Raw genomic sequence first — 24,728 nt, forward strand, 5'->3', positions numbered from 1 at the left:
CTGAGCTGCTTCCACTAGAACAAGGACAAATGGGATTTAAATAAAAGAAAACACAGTTAAAAAGTGTTAAAAATTATTCGAGCATTATGTCATTCATACTAACTATAGCCTTTCCACTTCCTTGGCATTAGGCTTAAAGGCTGCATCTACACTAGCAAGTTCTTTCGAAAGAATGTTTAAAAGAGGGGGGCTCTTTTGAAAGAGCCCATGGAGCATGTACACACAAAAAACCTTTTTTTGAAAGTAAATCGAAAGAATGTGGTGCTCCTCTCAAAATCACTCTTCCTTTCCTGTTTCAGGAAGAGCACCCCCTTTTGAAAGCTTCCCTCACAAGAAAATGTGTGTAGACACTCCGCAGGACCCTTGTTTCAAAAGAACAGCCTTCATTTTGGCCGTTTCTACACAGGTCACTTTCTTCGAAAGTGGCATGGTAATACATGGCCCGAAATATGCTAATGAGGTGTGGATGAAAATTCCCTGCACCTCATTTGCATACGGTCATGTGATTTGGAGTCCAGACAACCGTTCTTCCGGACTCCAAAACACCGTGTAGAAGCGCAGCCCCGGGGGGCTTCCGGAAGGAAGTCCTTCTTCCAGAGGCCCCTTCTTCCCGAAAATTTTTGTGAAGAAGGGGCTTCCGGAAGGAGGAGTTCCTTCTGGAAGACCCCCCCAGGGGCTGCACTTCTACACGGAGTTTAGGAGTCCGGAAGAACGGTCTTCCGGACTCCAAATCACATGACCATATGCTAATGAGGCACAGGGAATTTGCATCCATGCCTCATTAGCATATTTCAGGCCACGTATTACCATGCCACTTTCAAAGAAAGTGGCCTGTGTAGAAATGGCCTTTCAATTCCTGCCCCATTCTTTTGAAAGAGTGGGGGCTGTGTGGACTCTCTTTCAAAAGAGTAGATCACTCTTTTGAGCTGCTTTTTTGTGTGTGGATGCGCTCTTTTGAAAGAAACTCTTTCGGGAGAGATCTGCCAGAAGAGCTTCTTTTGAAAGATCTCTGTAGTGTAGACATAGCCAAAGTGATTCCCCACTCACACAAAATGAATAATTATAGCACTTCACTAATAGTTTTGGAGTATCAGAAAAATGGCAGTGTTCTTGATATTCTTCTGTTTCAACTCTCGCATAATATTTGCTTAAGCCAAAACCTGGAAAAGTTAAGTTTGTTGCTATTTTTATTATTTCTGTACAGTATAGGAAGTTTAGAAATAAGAAGTATGTAGACAAGGTATGCTTTAAAAACAACTGACATGAAAGTTTTTGAACAGTTTCATTAAAAGCTTTTGACACAAAGAAAGGGTTAGAGAATCTCAGAGATGAAATGAGAAATACAGCAGTCATTTGAACTGTAGTTATTGCAAAGCCCAGAAATAAAATAGAAGTGCTAAGAGTAAACAAGAGCTCAAGAACAACAACCAACCAACTGGTACACTTTATAACTTCTGTTATCTGACACGAGATACATCACAAGTTTACTGAACAGGAGATTTCTCCTGAGGTTGAAATGTACAGTGTCCATGGAGCAGTTAGCTAACAGCATTTTATTTTTCATTTTATTGTGAGCTCCTTCAGGCAAGGTCCATGTTTTGTCATTCTTTTTGCACAGTGCTTAGCACCCTGGAATGTTTCCCCACAATTAGTACCTCTTAGGCATTACAGTAACACCAGTAAATAACAATAACAATAAAATGATTCTCTCACACATAATTAGAATGCAATCCCATGTCTATTGCGAGCTGAGCCAAGGGTAATTTCTGTCTTGAATAAGTGCAAATATTTCTTGTCAGAATTCTAGAACCACAGGATTAGAAGGGATTGCAAGTGTCACCAAGTCTATCCCCTGCCAAGATGCAGGATTTATGAAGTTTAAACCATCCAAGGCAAATGGTTATTCAGCTCCCATTTGAAAACCTCCAGCAAAGGAGTGCCCATGACTTCCTGAGGCAGTTTGTTCCATTGTCCTAAGCTGGGTCTACACATGCCCCTTCCTTTTCAAAGGGGCATGTTAATGAGCGGTTTCAAAAGATGCTAATGAGGTGCTGCAATGAATATGCAGCACCTCATCAGCATAATGGCGGCCACGGCCATTCGAAAATGCAGCTTTTCAAATCACACACCACCCTGGAAACGGGACCTTCCGAAAGGACCCCCCCAGTTTTTGAAAGCCCTTTTTCTGACTCCAGATAGGAAGAAGGGCTTTCAAAAACTGGGGGGGAACCTCTCGGAAGGTCCCGTCTCCATGGGCGGCACGCGAGTCGAAAAGCCACCATTATGTTAATGAGGTGCTGCATATTCATTGCAGCACCTCATTAGCATCTTTCAAACCCGCTCATTAACATGCCCCTTTCGAAAGGAAGGGGCACGTGTAGACCCAGCCCTACCGTTCTAGTTAGGAAGTCTTTCCTCAGATCTAATCTAAATCTCCTGTGTTGTAGTTTGAACCCAATGACTCTTGTCCTGCCTTCTCTGGCAAAATGGAACAACTCTTCTCCATCATTTTACGGCTGAATTTTAAGTATTTGAAGACTGCTATCATGTAACCATTTAATTTCCTCTATTCCAAGCAAACCATACCCAGTTCATCCAGCATTTGCTCATATGACTTACATTCCAACCCCTTAGTCGTCTTTGTCACTCACTTCTGGATCCTTTCCAGTTTTTCCACATCTTTTTCTACATTACTAAAACTGGACACTATACTCGAGCTGAGACCTAATAAACAAGTGCCCAGCAGAGCAGTTCTATCATCTCCCATGAATTACATGCTATCCCTCTGTTAATGCAACCTAAAACCGCATTTGCTTTTTGTGCAACAGTGTCACGCTGCTGACTCATGTTGAGGTTGAGATCCACCACAAATCACAGATCTTTGTAATCATTGCTGCTGCCAAGCCAGTTATCCCCACTTCTGTATTTGAGTATTTGTTTTTTCTTCCCTAAAGACAGAACCTTACTTTTGTCTTCGCTGAATTTCACTTTGTTGTCCATAGCCCAGTTCTGCAATTATCAAGATCCCGAGTCTGAATTCTATCTTCCAAAGCATTGGCAGCCCCCTCTAGCTTTGTCTCATCTGCAGGTGTTGGCCAGTACGCTCTTCATTCCAACAGCCAGGTCATTAACAGAGATGTTCAACACCACTCAGAAAAGATCTCTGGAGAACCCCACTTGACTCCTCCCTCTAACATCATTCCATCAACTCTTTCTTGCTCTTTGTTTGCGGCTGTTTACCCCAGTGTTTCTCAGCGTGTGGTATGCCTCCAGGGGATATGCACACTGAAGTCACATGCAGTTATCTGAGCAGTAAAATGCTCGGAGCTGTGAAAGCATTGTGCACCGTTCTGCTCACATGTCCCTCCCTAGTGCTTGGAGGGAGAAGCACATGGCAGCGGCGGCTCCAGTGAGTTGCCAACACTGGATAACAGCCGGGGCGGGGTGCCTGGCTCTGGAGGACGAAAGGGTGAATTTGGTTAAAGCAGGGAGCTGGGGGTGCCTGGCTCTGCAGGAGAGATGGGGGATTGGTTAAAGTGAGGAGCTGGGGGTGCCTGGCTCTGGAATATTATGCTTGTTATCTGAAGGAAGTGATAAAATTGCTATTTGTACAATTTCAGTTCAGTACTTACAATTACAACTGAAAGGTTTTAAAATGGACCAATTCCTTGTGAGAGTATCAGTTTTATTAGAGAACGTGGGTATCGATCCCACTACCTCTCACATGCTAAGCAAGCGCTCTACCATTTGAGCTAATTCCCCTTACGAGGCAACAAAGGATAAAACTGCAGATTTGGAAGAAGGTAGTATCTGATACAGGAAACTGACAGAAACAGTGATTAATTGTGGCCCTCAGCAGCTTGAAACCTAGGTTTGAACATATGATTTCATCCAAACAAGCTCAAATTTTGCATTAAATCAATTATAATGTCTTGTAATTTCACTGATCAATGTTCATTGATGTTTTCGTAAAAATATTTACATATGTATGAATAAATAATTGGACTTATTTCATATTCGGCAAATATTTTTTTATTTACCCTCTTTGAACAATCATAAGTATTTGCCTACAGGCAACTTCTTCCAACCAACCAATTACAATTCAGTTGTTTAAACAAATATGTTGCAATGGTAGAAAAAAATGTGCATGTCTGAAAACTGTGAGTACTTAGGGAACTTATAATTTTTTAAAGGGTTACTTTATAAAAAAAAAAAACAGAGAAACACGGGTTTACCCAATTACGTATGAATCAATGGACTCACAAATAGGAGGGTAACATGAAGACATCCTAGTCCTTATCAAATGAACCCCAAGAGAGATGTAGACACCTAATGGTAGTTCTGCTGAACCCACATATCTCCAGCTTACTTAACAGAATGTCATGTGGGACTGACATGCCTTGCTGAAGTTCAGGTATATTATATTCACCAAACCCATTACCCTGACAAAGAAGGAAACCAAACTCAGTTAAACCGGCATGACTGAGAGAAGCAGCACACTCTTTGCACGCTCTGTGTACACAGACTACAGGTGTTTTTCAGCCCTTACTGGGAGCTTAGCTGATTCTGCTTTCTGTACATAACCAAAGCTACGTCTACACTGGGATGCTACATCGACATAGCTTATTTCGATGTAACGAAATCAAAATAAGCTATTTCGACGAATAGCGTCCACACATCCTGCAGGGCTGGTGCCGTCGACGTTCAACATCGACGTTGGACTGCACTACATCGAAATAAGCGCTGCAGGGGAGCGTCTACACACCAAAGCGGCCCAAATCGAAATAAGGGTGCCAGGAACAGCTGCAGACAGGGTCACAGGGCAGACTAGCACCTCCGGGGCAACAGCAAGCCACTCCCTTAAAGGGCCCCTCCCAGACACACACAGCCTGCACAGCACACAGTCTGCAGAGCCACAGGCACGCACACCCCGTGAAGCACCATGGACCCCCAGCAGCAGCAGCAGCAGCAGCCAGAGGCCCACACACCCGCCCCTGGAGGAGCAGTGGCTGCCCTGCTCATTGCCATGCAGGAGGCAGCTGACCATCTTTTATTTGAGGAAGATGAGCTGTCCCAGCACCCCACCCCACCCCGCTGCACACGCCGCCAGCTGTGGAGATACCTCACAAGCACGGACTGGTGGGAGCAGCTGGTGCTCGGCGAGTGGGACAACGACCGCTGGCTCTGGAACTTCTGAATGAGCCGGCAGACATTCCTGGAGCTCTGCCAGTGGCTCACCCCTGCCTTACGGCACCAGGACACCCCCATGCGATGTGCCCTCACTGCAGAGAAACAGGTCGGCATCGCTGTCTGGAAGCTGGCCACTGCAGACAGCTACCGATCCGTAGGGCAGCAGTTCGGCATGGGCAAGGCCACCGTTGGGGCTGTCCTCATGGAGGTAAGGGGACCCGGGGGGGGGGGAACCCTGGGGGAAGCCCTGGGGGGGGGAGCCTGAGGGGGGATCCCTGGGGGGAGGGCAGACACACCCTGCACACCCCTCACCGGTGCTCTCTCATGTCCTTCCCCTGCAGGTCGTCCACGCAATCAATGCCCTGCTCCTCCACAGGCTCGTGCAGCTTGGGGACCTGGATGCTGCCATCGTGGGGTTTGCCAGCCTGGGCTTCCCAAATTGCTTTGGGGCTCTGGATGGGACCCATATTCCCATCTGTGCCCCGGAGCACAGCGGAGGACGCTTCCTCAATAGGAAGGGATACCATTCCGTGGTCCTCCAGGCCTTGGTGGGCAGCCAGGGCCGCCTCTTGGACATTTATGTTGCCTGGCCTGGCAGCACCCATGACGCCCGGGTGTTCAGAAATTCGGGCCTGTGCCACCGGCTGGAGGCGGGGACCTACATCCCCCAGCGGGAGATCCCTGTGGGAGACACCACCATGCCCCTCTGCCTCATTGCACATGCGGCGTACCCCCTCCGGCCCTGGCTCATGCACCCTTACACGGGCCATGTCACAGCCAGCCAGGAGCGGTTCAACACGCACTTGAACCACGCGCGCCAGGTGGTGGAGCGCACTTTTGGCCGCCTCAAAGGGCGCTGGAGGTGTCTCCTCACCCACCTGGATGCAGGCCTCACCAACATCCCCCAGGTTGTGGGCGCATGCAGCGCACTCCACAACCTGGTGGAGAGCAAGGGAGAGGCCTTCTTCCAGGGCTGGGCTGTGGAGGCTGGCAGGGCCAACGGCCAGCCACCCACTGCCCCCAGTCGCCAGGTCAACCCTGAGGGGATCTGGATCCAGGAGGCCCTGCGGACCCATTTTGACCAGGCTGCGGGGTGAACGCTGACAGGGCCAGCTGCGGGTGAGCCACTCACTGCACCCTCACATCCTCCACAACACTCTCTGCCCCCACACCCACACCACAGAGAACCCGAGAGCACCCCCCCCCCACACTTCTGTGCAATAAATGGAATTTTTTTTAAACAAAACCCTGCAACCTGTATTAATTATTAACAGAAAAAGGGGGGAACTATGCACATGGGGGGGCAGGTACAAAACAGGGGTAGAACAAAAACTATTTACAAAGATGGGGGGAATATGTCCAAAGGAAGGGGCCGGAGGGGGCCTTGGGGGGCAACGTCCTCGGCCATGCACCCCCATTGTCCTGCGCCTGGTGTTGGGGGGCGCGACCCACGTCTCCACTGGAGGCCCGGTCAAGGCTGCGTGGGGGCCGGAAGAACCGGCAGATAGGGCCAGGCGGAGTCCGGAGGCCCATGGTCCCCCTCAGTGGCAGGCCCCAGGATGGCTGATGGTGGAGGGACGGCAGGCGGAGCGGCGGGCGGAGCAGCGGGCGGGGGGGGGCCAAGTGCCGTGCGATGGCATCGAAGGTGCGCAAGAAGGCCCCCCAAGCCTCCTGGCGCCAGGCCAGCGCTCGCTCCTGGAGATCGAGCTGCCGCTCCTCCACCTGCAGGCACCGCTCAGGCACGTCCAGCTGACGCCAGAGTGTGGCAAGCAGCTGGGGGTCCGTGGATGCCTGCAGATGGCTCCGCCGCTGTCGGGCTCATCCTGGGGCTGGTCGGTGCTCCGCTGAGGGGCTGGCCTGCTGGGATGGCCCCGGTGGGCTGTCCGGGACCACTGACACCTTGCCGGCGCTCTCCGGTCCCTCCGATGGTGCAGCTGCGGAACAGAGGGGGGAAGAAGAGTGGAGACAGCCGTTAGTCTGGGCCCTGACCCGTGGCCCTTGTACCCCCACCCCTCTGCTGCTGGTTCCCCATCCCCGTCCCCTGGAGATGCTGCCGCTGATGATGATGAGTGTCCAACCCCCACCCCCGGGGGACCCTAGGTTCCGCTCCCCCCAACCCCAGGGATGGGGCATGGCACTGTCCTGCTGGGGGGCAGGGGCTGATGGTCTCTTCTGAGGGACATGCCACTGCTGTCCTCGGGGCCATGGTCATCTGGGTATGTGGAGGGCCCTGGTCATGTCTCTTGTCCCCGCCCCTTAACCCTGGGGGTGTGCACCGGGGGGGTACATACCTGACGCTCCGCTCCCATGGTCGGGGGACACCCATCAGGCGGACGCCCTGCTGGAGCTGCGGAAGGGGAGGTCGATCTGGAGCCCCCTGTCGCTGGAGGCCCCCTCCTCCTCCTCCGGTGTCCCAGGGGTGGGCTCCTGGGGGGGTCCTGGGGTGCAGAGCTGGCCTCCGGGGCAGACTCCGTCTCCAGGGCCTGCTGGGGCTCGTTGCCCGATGTGTCAAGGGTGGCCGGTGGGGGAGGAGGTGTACCGGGGGCCCAGGATGGCCTTGAGCTCCCTGTAAAAGGGGCAAGCGGCGGGGGCGGCCCCAGATCAGCTGGCCGTGTCCCGGGCCCGGGCGTAACCCTGACGCAGCTCCTTTACCTTACTCCTGACGTGGTCAGGAGTGCGGGCAGGGTGACCCCCGGCAGCCAGGCCCTCGGCCAGCCGAGCGAACGCATCCACGTTCCGCCTCTTGCTCCCCATTACCTGGAGCACCTCCTCCTCGCCCCAGAGCCCCAGCAGGTCCCGGACCTCGGCCTCCGTCCAGCTGCCTCTTCCCCCGCTGGCTGGCAGGCTGGGAGCCCTGGGTCCCCTGGGTGGGGGGGTGCCTTGTGGGCGCTTGGGGGGGCTGGCTGGATGCCATAGGGTGCAGGGTGGTGGGTTGGGGCTGCTGAGGGACGTGCAGGCTGTGCACGTGGCTGTGCTGCTGCCTGCACAAGCTCTCAGCTTCCTGCACAGGAAATAAGGGGGCGGGGAGCTTTAAGGGGCTGCTGCATGCAGCGACCATAGAGCTCAGGGGCTGGAGAGAGCATCTCTCAACCCCTTAGCTGATGGCCGCTATGGAGAACACCGCTATTTTGATGTTGCAGGATGCAGATCGTCTACACGTGCCCTACTTCAACGTTCAACGTCGAAGTAGGGCGCTATTCTCATATCCTGATGGCACATGGCAGTAGCTCAGCCACACCCCTCCTCCCCCATCATGCAGCACAGGAGGGGTCAGAGAGCGGGTCTGGGCCACAGCCCCTGCTGCCAAGGCCCCAGAGGCAGTGTGGGGCTGGGGTCAAACCCCGCTTTGAACCTCCACTGCAGTGCAGGACCAGGAACACAGCCCCCCAGAGGCCCCCTGTGTGGTGAGGGGCTAGGGCTGGAACCCTACTGCAGCAGGCCCCACAGCACAAGCCCCCTCCAAGGGTGCTGGGACCAGGTTCCCCCTGGAAGTCTCTCTGTGGCACAGGACTGGAGCCAGAGCCCCCTGTAGCCTCTGCTGAAGCTCAGGCTGGGGCCAGAGTGCCGTCCACAGTGCAAGGCTGGGGCAGGAGCCCCACTGGAGCCCCCTCCACAGCATGGGGCAAGAGCTGAAGACCCCATCACAGAGCCTTGCAGAACCTCCCACAGGCTGGTTTCTCTCTGCCTCCCCCATGGGCTGGGTGCAGGTTCTGGCTAGGAGGGAGAATGCTGGAGCAAGCTGGGGAGTGTGTTTGAGGTCAGGGTGTGAGGGAGGGTGCACGAGCAGGCTACGGGTGGGAGGTCTGGGCAGGAGCAGGGTCGGTGAGGGAGGGTCTGAGCCAGAGGGGAATGTAGGAGCAGAGTTGGGGGAGTTTGGGCAGGACGAGGGGGCAGGAGCAGGCTGGGGGAAGGGGGAGAGCTCATCTCCCTGCAGTGTTTTCACTGTCCCCTCCCTCAGCCAGTGGATTCCCCCTGCCCAGGGTCAGCAGCAGCTCTGCACCTCTGGTCACTGGGGCTCCCTGCAGCTCCTGTAGAAGTGAGTAATTCGGCAGTAGCCACCACAAAGGGACGGGCTCTGCTAGTGACCATCAAAATTATGTCAAGATATAGCTGGGGTAGAAATAGCATATCCTATGCTGCATAACTGTGGAGAAGGCTGCAATTTCCCTTACTTATAGAGACAGCAAGTAGGACTCTAATAGCTCATTCTCCCTTAATGGCACACCACCTCTATTTGCTGCGCTCCTATGTTCCCCTCAGTAAAATATACCTCCTCCCATTCATGAGTGCGCACGTCATCTACCCAACAATTTCATAACTCCCCGTGCACTCCCACCTTAAGGTATTTTTAGCCCTGTAGCAGAAGCCTCACAAACCCAACTCAGTTGACCTGGGCTGAGAGACTCACCACCATGGGGTGCTTTTTTGCAATGCAGATGTATCAAAATGACTGCCCCAAATCACACAGCAAGCCTGTGCTAGAGCACAGACCTGAACCCAGAGTCGCATGCTAGAATCCAACACACTGGATCTTCCTTTCTCTCTAGGCTAGCACAAAGGACGTCTGCGCCACAAAAGTGTATAGGGGACAAGGGAGAGCATAGGTACCAATAGGTCAGAGTGGGGAACAGAAATGGGTGGAGAGGACAACTCTCTAGTTATCCCCAGCAACATAGGGTCCCAATGGGGACCACTGCCAACTGGTACACACATCAGAGTAGTCCCCAGGCTGCTCTAACCTGAGCTGAAGCTAAAAAGCCAGGGTGTCATAACTGGTTCCTATTTCCCTGGCAGCTGCTGCACGGGATGCTGGAGGAATGCTGTGATGGAGGACATAGGCTTTTCTGGAGTTAAACAGGCTATTTCAGCATGAGCACCAGCCGGGACTAAAACTATTTTATCATTACTATAAACCACATGTGATGTCAAAACTGCACGCACTACAACCATTATTAAGCTCAGGGAATGCATCCGAAGAGAGATCGCAGATAAAACTCATCTCATCGAGGTCTTATGTCACATGTTAAACCCACAAAATACAAAACCTTGAAGACTAAGGCTATGTCTACTATATCCCAAAATAGCCACTCTGTGTCTCTGAAATACACCCATTATTTTGAAGTATTTTTCCAAAAAAATGGGCGTGCTGTTTGGCATCCCTCTAATCCTCGCTGCAAATTCCCTAACTTATTTCAAGTTTAACCTGTCATGTAGACACAACCTAAGTCAGCTTCTCTGTGTCATAATTATTTATGGGTGCGTCTACACTAGCCAGGTACGTCGAAATAGGACGCGTCACGTCTAAACGCGCCGTGCGCTATTTCGACGTTGAAATCGACATTAGGCAGCGAGACATCGAAATCGCCATTCCTATCCGGAGATGGGAATAGTGCCCTAATTTGACATTGAATGTCGACGTAGGGCGTGTGTAGATGATCCACATCCCGCTACTTTGAAATAGGGGGGTCCTCCATGGTGGCCATCAGCTGAGGGGTTGAGAGATGCTCTGTCCAGCCCCTGCAGGGCTCTATGGTCGCCACCTGCAGCAGCCCTTAGCCCTTAGCCCAGGGCTTCTGGCTGCTGCTGCTGCTGCTGCTGCTGCTGCTGCTGCTGCTGCTGCTGCTGCTGGTGGTCCATGCTGTGTGCACAGGGTCTACAACCAGCTGTTGGCTCTGTGGACCTCGTGCTGTGCAGGCTGACTGTGTCTGGGAGGAGCCCTTTAAGGGAGCAGCTTGCTCTTGCCCCAGAAGGGCTAGTCCAGCCTGTGACCCCATCCACAGGTTTTGCTGACCCCTTATTTCAACGGAGAGTGCTTGGATGTGTGGATGCTCCGCATTTCCTTCCGGGGCAGCTCCTTTCGACATTCCCCGTCGCTACTTCAACGTTGAACATCGACAGCACCAGCCCTGGAGGACGTGTAGACAACACGCGTCGATGTAGCCTATTTCGATGTTCTTACTTCGAAATAGGCTACTTCGACATAGTGTGCTAGTGTAGATGTAGCCTATAGGATCTCCTGAGGAGGAGGCAGGCTCCACTGCACGTTAGTTAATTTTTACTCCTTTGCCTTTTGTTTATGCAGTTCATTCTTTCCTTATTCCTGACCACACAGCACGCAAATGTCACACACTTTACAATCAGCGACAAAAGAAAAGTATGGTATTTAATTTGAGATGAAATTAAAAATTGTAGTTTAAACTTGGTTACGGTCAGTTGCTTATTAAAGGAAACTTCTTCATTCCCATAAAAGCTAGCCAAATTTGGCTGGACATCTGGCAAAAACAGCTTTTCTGGCTGGATTTCTTTCCAGAAAATGGAAGTAGAAGGGGAAAAAAAATCAACCAGAACATTTTAGCATCTCATTTTAGCTTGTACTTGTATGTAAAAGAGGGTGCTCTGGAGTAAGAGAGTTATGTAATCCCATCTTCAATTTACTGCATTTCTTTAAAGGTCTTTTAAGTCATTGGGGGCATATGGCAGCCATACAGTTTTGAAATGTTTGATACCCAGTCATATATTCACAGATACATCTCTCTCTCTCTCTCTGAAAATCAACAGTTATTCTAACTTTACACTGTTGTAATAGGGATCAGAATCTGGTCCTGATGCAGTGCAGAATAAGGAGGTAAATGTGACAAAGCAAGCACTGGCTGCAGATTTAGCTGCTTCCTCAACTAGGGGAATGGCCTTCAGAACAATCCTGAAGCTCTAAATTCTGGTGGCCAACTATGAATCATTTACTTCCCATTCCACTTGGAACCCATATTCCAGGACACGCCTACGGGACAGCTTTTTGCCTATTCCTTTCTTCATATCCAGTGCATGTACTTATTATACATAACGAAACAACAGAAATGGAGCACGTTAAAGACTGACAAAGTGATTTATTTGGTGATGAGCTTTCATGGAACAGTGGGTCTGTCCCATGAAAGCTCATCACCGAATAAATCATTTGGTTAGTCTTTGAAGTACAGACTAACTAGGCTACCTCTCTGTTACTACTCATTATATATGTTACTTTCATATACCACATGAGCTTTGTAATTCTGCTGGAGACAATGAAACAATCTAGCCAAGCAAAGTAATAGTCATTGTGTAAAGTGTACCAGAAGCCATCACAGCCTACACTGTTCTCCCAACTAAATATCTCTATGTTTTATTACCTAGCCCTATTACTTGAGGCTCGGGGGCGGGGCACGGAGAGCTGATATAAGACTTATGTGCATTCTATTTTTCAAAAACTGGGAAGAGGTAACAGTGCCCTGAGGTACTGACCTGTTGAGTGAGAAGAATATTCACCTTATTTAGCACAGACTCAGAGCAGGTAACGTGAAGGTAGAAAATAAAGATCAGGCTCTTGTCTGCACTCTAGCATGACGCACACATTTATTGTCCTGCGAGGTGTGTGACATTTCAAATCACACTTCCTTTGAGAGAACATTGCCCCTTTCCACACACTAGGACTCCACAGTCTTCTGGTAAAGAGTGTATAGTAAAGGGATGATCCTGCCAGACATTGCATGCTCTAAGGTCTCATGGAATCATTTGTGGGAACACCTGAAAGGACATAGATTGCAGACTCTGGCCCACAGAAGCTTCCCTTTTGAGGTGTTTGGCTCTCTAATCCTATCAGCGGTTTGGGTCACGATTTATTGAGAAGTGCTGCTATTTCTGGGATTTCCCCTTTCTCCCCACCCCTTTTTCCCCTATTTCTGCTGAATTCATCCTTCTTTTTCATTAGCTGCACAACTTATTACAAAGACCAGGGATCGGCAACCCCCGGCACGCAAGCCCATTTTGTCTGGCACTTGGAAGGACACTTTTTCCTTCACCTCTCCCCATGCAGCTTACCAGCAGCTCCACACCCGTGCCCTCGGTAGGCTGTCCGCCTGGGGCCAGCAGTGGCTGCCTTTCCCAGATCAGCCAGGGCTCTGTGCCCCTGGTGACTGGGGCTCCTCACTCAGGGCCAGAAGCAGCCATTCACATGAGGCTGGAGGCAGCTGCCCACCCAGGAGCAGCTGGGGCTCCCCACCTCTGGCTGCCGCGGGCTGTCCACTGAGGCCAGGTGTGGCTATCCATCTGGGACCACCAGCAGCTCCATGCTGAATCAGGACATCAAAGTCTCCATATCCGCATAGTGCTGGGGGATTTCCTTCTGCATCAAGCTGTTGCTCTTGGCCCAGCTTCTGCTTTTCAAACATAAGTGAGGTAGTATGGGGTAAGGCTGGCAAGTATTCCAACAAAAAGCCCAGCGTTGGCCTGTGGAGCCAGCTGGCTGACAGTTTTGTGGGAGGAGGGAAGGAGATCATAGCTGGTTCTGGTGGAACAATGGAAGGGAGAGCACAGCTTTCCCAAAAATCATCCTATCTGCCCGGGATGCGATCTGTGGGAGCTCTGCAGAGCCTCTAGTGTGCAGGAGATGCCGCCACCTCTTCTGACCCTGTGCACATAAAACTGCCCTTTCTGGGGTCTATAATCTGCCCTGCCCCCCTGCACTGCAATGGGCAAGGCTGTGAAGCCTGGGTTGCTGACATGACATCTGGCTACTGAAAGGGGGTGAATGAAGTCCCTTAAGATGTAGCTGCAGTTTGTGGAGAGATCAGCTAGCCATGTTGTCTGTGATTTGCTGAAGTCACTTGCAGCACAGGATGAGGTCTGAACAGTCTGTTCCATTTGCTTATAAACCCACTTGGGAAGGCTTAAGTGCCAAGCCTCCAACCACCTACACATATTATTGCTAATGACATTTGTCTCCTTTGTGAGCACTTTAAGATCTGTGGATGCAAACGTTATATAAGACCTCAGGACTAATGTCTGAGCACAGCTACACACCTCTGTGTGCGGCAGACTGCACCTTGCTTGGTCATTTTTATGAGTTTTGAATCCAGAGATATCTAAGTCACAAAATTCAGACTGGGATTAGACTCTGGCTCCAGAAAAACTCAGGGGAGTTTGGAATTGAGGGCTGAGTTTTTCATATGCCACAATGTTAAGGCAGGGTGCCACTAACGGCTCCAGCCAGGGAGCCCTGGAGGCCAGGGGTGCGGATACTGCTGGAACAGAGAATCCAGGATAAGGGAAGTTAAAATCCTGGACACTTTTAGATATTTTAAAAATGGAGATTTAAAAACTGAAACAGTAAAGCTCTGCATCTTAATTTACTTATTAACGAAGCTGTTGTAAGTAGGACCATTAGTGACTTTAAAAAGTATTACTGGCACTGGGACCATCCATAGTCATCCAAAGGTCAAATTTTGGCACTTCGCCTTGGAAAGGCTGCTGACCACTGATATAGACTTTCATGTACACTCCGGGAATGGTCAGGAAACAAACAAATTTCAAAAATCAAATGGAGAGAGAAATCTCTGAGCTGCAATTTATTTGGAAATTTGACTCCATTAACCACGGATTAAACAAAGACTGGGAGTGGCACGCAGCTTTCAAAGGCAGTTTCTCTGCTCTGGGTGCTAATATCTCCCCATTAGACTCCGACAATGGCTCGCATCCCCCTGTCTGATCCAACTTGTTTTTTCCTCTTTTGATAAGTGCTGTTGATACTGGGCCATTTCCATCTTGCTGAATAGCCCTTGTCAGCTCTGGCCCTCCCTCTTACTGGGACCCCACTCTTTAAATACCCCTATGAAACCACTCCCCCCAACTCATGCATCTCATGAAACAGGTCTTTGCCCACGAAAGCTTATGCTCCAAAATATCTATTGGTCTATAAGGTGCCACAAGACTTCTTGCTGTTCCTGAAGCTACAGACTAGCATGGCTACCTCTCTGATACAGGAAACACAGTACTCGTGTCAGTCTCAGGGAATTAATCCAACAAGACAAATTTCTTTAAAGGTAAAATTATCTCTCTGAGATTCCTGACCCCAGACACAGCTTCCTGGCTGACAGCTCTCCAGCCCCGGCCACCCACTCCCCGGATCTGGCCACACCTTCCCAGACACTCCCCAGCCACAGCTCCCCTGCACCAGCTGTCCACTTGCCAGCCCCAGACACAGCTTCCTGGTCATGGACCACCACTTCCTGGCCCCAGGCTGCTGCTCCACGGCACCAGGTTGCCACTCTCCAGCCCAGGCCACCTGCTTTCCTGCCCCAGCCACTGTGCCTGGGCTGTGGTTGCCCTGGCCAGGGCTCTGACTTCTGATCTAGCTGGTGCCCCTTCCCAGCCACTGGGGCTATGTGTTCCAGTAACATCCGTGGTCCTGCTGCACCAGAGAACCCCAGATTTCAGAGTTTCAACCTGTAGCACAACACAGAGACACCTTGATGGGAATACTACCACTTGAGTGGAAAAGACTTAAAATGCAAACAATTAATGGTAAAGGTCTGTACAGTGCAAAGAAGAGTCAGAGAAGAGAGGGAAAAGGGTTAAAGGAAATGCTGCAAAACACCAGTATGGCAGAAAGAAAAGGCAGACAGAACATTATACTAAGGATCAAATTGCCTCCAAAGCTGGCGTGAAATATGACGACAGTTGGACACAGGGGCTAAAGCCTTAAACAAAATTGTGAAATCCCAATACAGGAAGAGGAGCTTAAATAACCAAGGAAAAAATTAAAGCTTCTAGTAACTATTTTTGTTACACAAGACACCTACTGGAAAAAGCAGATTAATAAACACATCTGGCATGCCTTGGTTACAAGGCAATTACATGCAAAAGAGTACTTCAAAGCAAACAAAGTTTCAAGATGTCTAATTCCCTCTAGATTTCAGTGGGAAAAACAGACTTCAGTGAAGTAGCTGCAGAAAATTGAAGGGAGAATTTGGCCTCAAATAGGAAAGTCTTTATCATGATAAAGCAGCAGCAAATGAGAGCTCAAACAACTGTATTGTCTGGAAACATATTCCAAGCAAGAAATAAAAACAGTATCAACATAATGTATTGTAGCTTTTTCCTTCTCATCAGCCTCTGACTCATAGATGTATCTAAGGTCCTATTATTAGCTGGGTATCTGTGCCTCCCACTATTTTTAACATGTCTGTGCTCACAGCTCTCTTCTGAACTAGGGAGGCGTTATCATACCCATTTTACAGAAGGGGGACGAAGACATAGAGCAACGGTCAGATTTTACTCACTATATTTTTCCCCCTTTGAACATTCCCTCTGGACAATTTACAGTGAAAGCTAATTGTACGTATTCATGACATACTGATTACTTCAAGAAAGAAAAAGACCCACAGGTCATCATCTAGAAACTGTTTCTTGTGGGTCATCATTGCTAATGCAAAGAGGAGACATCAGCATTATACCAGAAGATGCCCACACCGCCACCCTTCTTCACACTGATAGCCAGGCATGAAGGCAAAAACATTATGCACTGTATAATTATTTATTATGCTTCCTGTGTGCTTGCTTGAGAATGACATGCAGAGGCAGAAAGACTAACACAGTTAATAAAACAACTCCCCAAAGACATATACATCATGAGAACTAGCATAAAAGCTCACCGGAACAAGCCTACAAGCCTGCTAAAGTGATGATGACTAAAAAGTAAAGCTCCGGTCATGTGTTGTTATGTTTACAGAGTCAGATCTTGTAGGCATGCCTGCAGCTGGCTTTCCCAGACGCTTGACTGGCTCCTTACCTTTTATTCTTTCCAATACAGAGATTGTTCTCAACATTGTCAATTGTGCTAACCACAAAAATGTCAACAATCTCCATAGTAAATGTCTTATTGATCTTCCACTTCCCCACCACCTTCCAGATCTATGAAGCAGCCCAATTCTTCCCTCGTTAAAGCTTTCTTGCCCTTGACTCCCTATCCCACTACCTCAGAAAAAAGGATCACTTACACCTAGCATCTGATGTAAGTAGTAGTACTGCGGCCCACGGTAATACAGCAGAAAGGTTTTCCCAAAGAGCCCCACGTTGAGGGAGATCCAGAAAAGCTAAAATGAACAAGACAAGAAAGAATACCTGTAAATGAAAGGCATATGTACAGTCCAGAGCTTCTCAATATTTCTTTTCACCACATAGCACACATGCAATGAACTCTCTAAGGATTTTGCAGCTGAATGAAAAAAACCCACAGAAAGACATAACCAAAACAGCCCCTGCTGGCTGTAAAACTTTTTGTTCTCAGGCAGCCTCCCAAAGGTTTGCATTCTCAGTGCAGTCCTTTACAATCTTATATAGCACCTTGAATGCAGCTGCTATTAAAGTCAAAGAATTTTTTTGACAAAAAAATGAAGGAAAAGACAAATCATGACACCTATGCAAGGAAAAGTGTATTTTCAGATGCTTTTTCTGTCCCAACTCTCCTGAGAGGCTCTACCACAGATCAAATCCACATGCACTGCACATAGATACACAGGCATTCATTACCCCTTATTTACACAGGCAGTGCATCAACTTTTGTACCGCAGGTGCCCAGAACCATTGGCTCAAACTCTAAACTTCGTATAAGACAACAACCACAACAAGCCACGGATGCTGAATAGTAACAAAGAGGAAGCCGTGCTAGTCTATACACTATCAAAACAAAAAGCAGTCAAGTAGCACTTTAAAGACTAGCAAAATGGTTAAACCATTTTGCTAGTCTTTAAAGTGCTACTTGACTGCTTTTTGCTTTTACAAGCCAGGGGTGTGACAATGCTCTCTGGAAGTTGAGCACTTGGGCAGCCACCCAGGGGAGATTCAGGTGCCGCGCAGACGCTTAGCAGAGTGCTCACAGCCCCCCGGTGCGTTTCTATCAGTGGTGCACAGCAGCACGTGCCTGGGTGCATATCACAAAATTTATCCCACCCATGGATGGGACATGTTAGCGGGAATATTGTCCTGCGCCTATGTTCGTATAACGCGCACCCACGCCATGGGGCCATTCAAGCACGCAACTCCCTAGAACACACACTGCACATCAGCCACCTACCCAGCCCACCTGCCCCTGCAAAGGGGACCCCGAGACGCCAGACACAGCCACGCACGCACGCCTGTGTCTCCAGGCCAGCCAGCCGGCCGGCCCCCACGTGCGCACAGCCATGCACTGCGCACGTGCCCGCCCAGCCCAGCCTGGAACCAGACGGGCGGCCCCGGCAGCCCCGCTCCGCACGTGCAGCAGCGCCTTAGCCCCCCAGCCTGCAGCAGCGGCAGCTCCGCGCACCCTCCTACCAGGCAGAGGTGTTTGCTCCCCTCGTTGGCTAGCCAGCTCCTCCCGCACAGAGCCATGCTGCAAGCGCCGCTGGGGCTGCTGCTGCTCCTCAGCGGGGCCAGGCGCGTCCTGCCGTTCCCCCTCCTTCCCTTCCGGCCGCCGCCCCCTGGCTGCACCTCCCCGGCCGCTCTGCTGCGCTCTGCCCCCCGGGCCCAGCCCGCGCGCACCAGGCTCATTCCCACGCTGTGACGCCCCTGCTCTGGCTCTGCTGGCACTTGCCCTCGGGCCCCGCGGACGGGAGAGGCGGAAGGGGGTGGTGGCGAGGTGCAGTTCTGGGTGCCTGAGGCAGGGGTCAGGCGGATGGCGCTGCACTGCCAGAGAGTGGCAGGGCCGGGGTGACTGGGGGAGGGGGGCTGCGATTTGCTGGCAAGGAGGTGAGGCTTCTGTAGGTTGTCAGAGTGAGATGGGGGGTGGAGGGGCTCTGGTGCCTCCCTGGCGATGCATGTCAGCACTGCTGCCCCGTAGGGATGGAGCTAATGGCCCAGTTATTAGACTCTGACAATGGTCCCACATCCCCGTGTCTGCTCTGACTTGTTTTTTCCTCTTTGACATATACTACTGATACTGGGGCATTTCCACCTTGCTGAATAGACCTCGTGAGCTCTGGCCCTCCCTTTTACCGGGACAACCCTCTTAAATACCCCTCTGGAACCCCAACACCACACACATACACTCATGCATCTGACGAAGCAGGTCTTTGCCCACGAAAGCTTATGCTCCAAAATATCTGTTAGTCTATAAGGTGCCACAGGACTTCTTATTGTTCTCAAATATACAGACTAACATGGCTACCTCTCTGTTACTAATAGCCCAGCATACCTAAGTGCTTAGAATTTAAAGCCTCAGGATGTCGGCTCTGTGAGGTTTGATGGAGTTGTAACACTTCTGTGCACACATCCAACCCTCAGCAGGAGTGTGACCAGTCTTCTCTGTAAGCTGAGTGTGGGAAGCCACCCAGGAGAGAAATGTGCCCCCTGCTGAGTAGCAGAGAGCCCACCGTTGGGTTTGTGTTTCTCCAGGTGGTGCACATCACACATGCTTCAGTGCACGTAACAAAATTTATTTTGCACATGGATGGAAAATATTAGAGGGAACATTGGCTGTGACCCCATGGGCCAGGCTGCAGTTCTACTAAGATTTGGCCCACCTATCCATCTATCATGGCACCAGGGAAGGGGCTTTGTCTTTTCCATCCAACTCCAATCAGGGGACAAACATGGGCTGTGGCTGTCTACTTTCTCCTTCCTTCACTGCGCATTTTCTGAGTTCAAGTTCTGAAACACACATTCATTTTGGCACCTAACTGTGCATTACCAAACAAACATATATTATACATTGAAAAAGCTGTTTGAAGAATAAAGTGCTTGCATATTTGGAAATGTTAGATTTGCCAATGTTGGTATGGTTTTATCAAGTATCAGAGGGGTAGCCATGTTAGTCTGTATGTGCAAAAACATCAAGAAATTGTGTAGCACCTTACAGACTAACAGATATATGGGAGCATAAGCGTTTGGGGGAAAAACTCACTTTATCAGCTGCATCTGCTGGAGTGGGTCTTTGCCCATGAAAGCTTATGCTCCCATATATCTGTTAGTCAGTAAGGTGCCACAGGACTTCTTGTTTTTGAAGGTATGATTTTACTTCTCTCTCCTTGCGTGTCCATCCTGTCCACTGAGGGACAGAAGTCTTATGGAAAAGAACAGTAAGTATGTAATTAAAAACTGTTACAACAGTGTGTACAGGCAAAGAAGCTGAATTAAAGATTTCCTTACCAACTGTAAATCTGGGATTTCCTTACTTTTGAGGGTTTGACTTTGGAACCTAAAACATAGTTCTTTGTGTGTATGGTTTTTTTTCCTACCAGGGCTTTTAAAAAAGCAGTCAGCCGTGATATCATCCCACACCCATCACCAGCTCAGCTTGAGTGCAGAACTTTCAGCGTTCTGCTATTCTCTATTTCTTGAGCAACGGAACGTTGCTTTGCTTTTAGCATTTTTTTTTCCCCTGAATGAAGCATGCTGGTCTAGGATGTGAAGAAGAGCGATGTAGCCAAACCTGTCTTTTCCACTCTTGCCCTAGTAACTGGGGAAAAAGCTGCCATACACCTTGCCCCTAGAATATGGGGACTTGGTCACTAGAGCCATGTGCCCCAGCCTTATATCTCTCCCCTTTGGTGTACAGGTGGAGGGAGAGAGCCTGTCCCATTAGATGGCCTTGAAAGAATCAACAGGACATGGGAATGAAATGACTGAAGGGAGGACCACACCCACCACTCTCTAGTACAGTTGCTCCTGCAGCTCCTTGATGGTCCCAGTGCAGTGGATGCTGAATCTGCTGATGCTTCTTTAGCAGTGACTGAGCCCAGGCTCAGAACGCTGAGTGACTTTGGCAACTGCTGAATTCTAAACGGAAGACCGCAAAGGGATGGGCTCAGAAAGGCAGCTATACAGAACAGAGCTATTGCTAGGAATACTGGAGGCAAGCAAAAATGCCATCCCTTGAGTTTGGAAACTGATCAGAACTATCATTTGAGGCCAGTGCAGGATGGCATAAACCAAAAAAAAAAAAAGAAGAAGAAGAAGGTGTCACCATTGTTTAACTGCCCAAATAACAAGCAGTCATGTAGCACCTTAGAAAATAACACATTTATTAGGTGATGAGCTTTCGTGGGAAAGACCCACTTCTTCAGATGACTGAAGTAGAAAAAAATAGAATCCAGGGTGTATATAGCAGGGAGGGAAGGGAATGGAGGAGGAAAGGGGTTACCTCTCACTAGTAGGACCAGTTGATGAAGCAAATTTAGTAGGATGTGTCCCATTCTGCAAATGTGAAAGGGGGGCAAATTGCCCTTGTAATGGGTAAGAAAGGGTGAATTAATACAAATTGGACATCAGGAATATGAACACACACCAACCAGTAGGGGAACACTTTTACCTCACTGGACAGTCAATAATGGATTGAAAATTAGCCATTCTTCTACAAAAGAATTTTACTACAAGATTACAGAGGGAGCCATCTGAATTAGAATTCATTTGCAAATTTGACACATTTAGCCTCTGCCTTAACAGGAACCTCACCTGTCTTATGTTTTATAAGGGCAATTTCCCCACCTTTGACATTCACAGGAATGGGACATATCCTACTTAATTTGCTTCATCAACTGGTCCTAGTAGCAACAGGTGACCCCTTCCCTTCCCTGCTGCTGTACTAACCCTGTGTGCTATTTTTCCTGCTTCAGTCATCTGAGGAAGTGGGTTTTACCCACAAAAGCTCATGACCGAATACACTGTTAGTCTGTGAAGTGACACAGGGCTGCTTGTTATTTGCGAAGCTACAGACTAACGTGGCTACCCTCTGAAACTGTTCAGTGACCTGGGACTTCTTATTTCTCTCCCATTGCTGTTGGAATGTATTGAAAAACTTATGCAATCACTTCACAGGGTGAATATTGGAGAAATGTTCTGAATTGAGAATGAGATTTGCAGGATGTATGTTGTCTAGCACAACAGAGCCTGGTGGAGGCTTTGATCACTACCACCATAGAAAAAGCAACAAATAATCTGACCCGTGTAATCGCAGACTTGGCAATAGGCTACCCTGCAGGTTCTTAGAGAGGGCTCAGGAAATGTAGCTGATGCAGCACTTGACTGCTCACTTACTGAATATTCTTCCTCGCATGGCACAGAAGTCACATGTTCCAGTGACTGTACTGGCCGCTTTCTCATTTCCATGAGTTCACTTCAGCCCTTAGTTGTTTGAGCCCAAGGCTTAATTTGTAGTGAAAGAGGCATTGGGTAATGTTTCCGCTATTTTTTGACATCCATGTGAGGAAAAAAATTTTATGTGCACTGAGGCATATGTGGATGTGCACCATCCATAGAAACACATGCTGCTGGCTGTGGGCATTCTGCTAATCAGATGAGCAGCATTTCAGTCTCTTCTGGATGGCCACCCAAGCTCACAGGTTACAGAAAGCCCCCGTGCAATTAGGTGTCTGGGCTCAAGCAAGGTTTTTTTACATGCCCAGCTATTGCAGCAAGCCTAGAGGTGGCAGGGTTATCAACTCCTAAGCCTAGAGGTGCCGGGTTCAGCCCTTGCATGAATTAAGCACTATTTGGGCCCAGATGAATTACAATCTGCTTCTCTCCCCATGGCTCTCCCAATCATTGGGAACAGCTGAGATAACATCCCAAAAACGTACATGGGGGCAAGGAGAGGCAACAGGCCATTTTCAGCTGAGAGCCCTTGGCTTGAGTTTATTTGCCTTCCTTCTTCAGATTTGCACTTGTCTAGGGGTAGGGCACAGCCCAGGTCCTATAACAGGCTTTTCCTGGGGACAGTTGAAGGGCTAAGTGAGGAAGCAGAAAAGTTCTTGATATTTTTGTATTTAATCAGTCTAGATATACTTTGGCACGTGTTTCAAATTCTTTGTAAGTTCGCCAAATTGTTGGGCTCTGTGCAGGAGTAACTGGATGACATTTATTGGCTTGTGATATGCAGGAAGATAGATCAGATGATCATATCCCTTCTGGCCTAAAATGGTATGAAACAATAATATGTGGTGTAAACTGCAATAAATAAGTGAGAACTAAGGGGTCCTCTCAAACTTAATTTAGAGAACCAGAGCACTATCTTATTCAATATACTGTGTTATTCATTTAGCTACTAGGACCTTACCCGATCTTGCAGAGGGCTAGCTATTAGGAGATTACCTATTGTTTCCTTGGGCTGGGGCTGGGGCTGGGGCTGGGGCCAGGACTTGGGAATCATACCCTGTTTGCTGGCCAACCCAGGGAGAGGAGGGCCAGACATCCTACCTGCTGGCTGCTTCCTGGGCATGCACAATTTCTTGTATTTGCTAAATCATATTTAGTTATATGCTGTTTGTCTTTATTTTTCCTTACCATAGTATGTGAGTCAATATCAAGGCAGAAGGTTAAAATGATGTTCAATATTTATATTTCTGTTTTCACTGCTGGGTAAGAAGACTATCCTATGTGAAGGGCACCTGGCCTTTAGGGCAGGGATGCTCAAAGTGGGCTCTCTGAAGTATGGCATGAAATTTCATAAGTGGGCACACAGCAAAATTGGCTGCTGGGTCTTGGGCTCATCCATCTCAATAAAAATGTTGAAATACATTACTGTTTTTATATGGGTTTATTCACATTTATATACCAATTAATAAAGATTTTATGTACTTATTTTCTTACACATGCCTAAAGGTGTTTTGTTTTGTTTTTTCATATGAACATAACCAAAATTTCCATCAGGGCTTGGATTACAGGAGACAGGTTGGGGGCCCTGCTAATTGCAGGGATGAAAAGTGGGGCCCAACATAAAAAGTTTGCTTACTCCTGCTATAGTATAAACCCTGCTAGGAATGGCTTCCTGACAGACTCTATGGGCTCCCCCCGGGGTCTGAAGTGATAGCTACTTCTGAACAGCTGGAACCAGAAACTTCACAAGTATAAATCAGTTTAACTTCATTGATTTCGGTGGGCAACACCAATTTGAGTAATTAAAATGCTAGTTCTTGGTTCTCACAGAACTAGCAAAATCATTAGTGAGCCATTAAGGGAAAATGTTTGTTAAATTTAGTAATTGTTTTAGCAGTGTAAGTTTTGCTTCTGTTAATAGTCCTCCAAACTACTGAGCCCAGTTCTTACTTTTAAATTCCATGCTACAAGTATCACAAAATATAGCATGAAGTCATGTACCATTATGGCCTCAAATAACCTCCCACATTCCTACTTTAAGCAAGAAAAGACTGAATGCCAGCTCCAGCACACAGCAGTAACACTGATATATATAATGGAATGCAAGTAAGCAGCACATGCAGAGAACATGTGTATAAGAATTACAGCTGCAATGCATTCCATGACAAACTGGTGAGAAGTATTACTTACATTCACTTGTCCTGCTGATTGTAAAACGTGCCCTGGGTTTGTAGGTTCTTTATAGAACTGACCCACAGAGTGAGAAGAAATTTAAGATGGTAAAGCTTCATAGCTTTTAAAAGGCTTAACACCCAATCCCACTTCCCATGAAGGTTTTTTCACTGACTTCAATGTAAGCAGGGCCAGAGCGTTGCTGAACAGTACAGTACAATGTGCAAAAGCAGATTAAAATTTAGTTGTATACTGAAAATATAATAATTAATAAATTTTAAGGCCATGTGGAACCATAATAATCATAGAAGCTGGCCCTTCTTAACACAGGCCTAAAGAGTTCAACCGTAATTCTGTTTGAGCTAGAACATATCTTTAGAAAGATATCAAAATCTTCATTTAAACATCTAAAGTGGTGGAGAATCCACCGCTTCCTTAGCCAACTTGTGCCAGTGGCTGAATACCCTCAGGCTGCATCTACACTAGCA

The 24,728-nt window shown here is 48.7% G+C and overlaps 1 protein-coding gene across 2 annotated transcripts in view; it reads right to left on the minus strand.

Annotated features, from left to right (window-relative positions):
- The window catches only part of NOX4 (NADPH oxidase 4), a 172,568-nt gene extending 154,199 nt beyond the window's left edge, over positions 1 to 18,369 (minus strand). For both annotated transcript variants that reach the window (XM_074981479.1, XM_074981473.1), the window contains exons 1-2: positions 18,313 to 18,369; positions 16,998 to 17,093 (exon numbers count right to left, since the gene is read on the minus strand). In XM_074981479.1, coding sequence (XP_074837580.1) covers positions 16,998 to 17,093; positions 18,313 to 18,369 — 153 coding nt within the window. The remainder of the gene's footprint in view (positions 1 to 16,997; positions 17,094 to 18,312) is intronic.
- Positions 18,370 to 24,728: the final 6,359 nt, after the last annotated feature.

The sequence above is a fragment of the Carettochelys insculpta genome, chromosome 1, assembly GCF_033958435.1.
Source record: "Carettochelys insculpta isolate YL-2023 chromosome 1, ASM3395843v1, whole genome shotgun sequence".
In the NCBI taxonomy this organism is placed as follows: Eukaryota; Metazoa; Chordata; order Testudines; family Carettochelyidae; genus Carettochelys; species Carettochelys insculpta.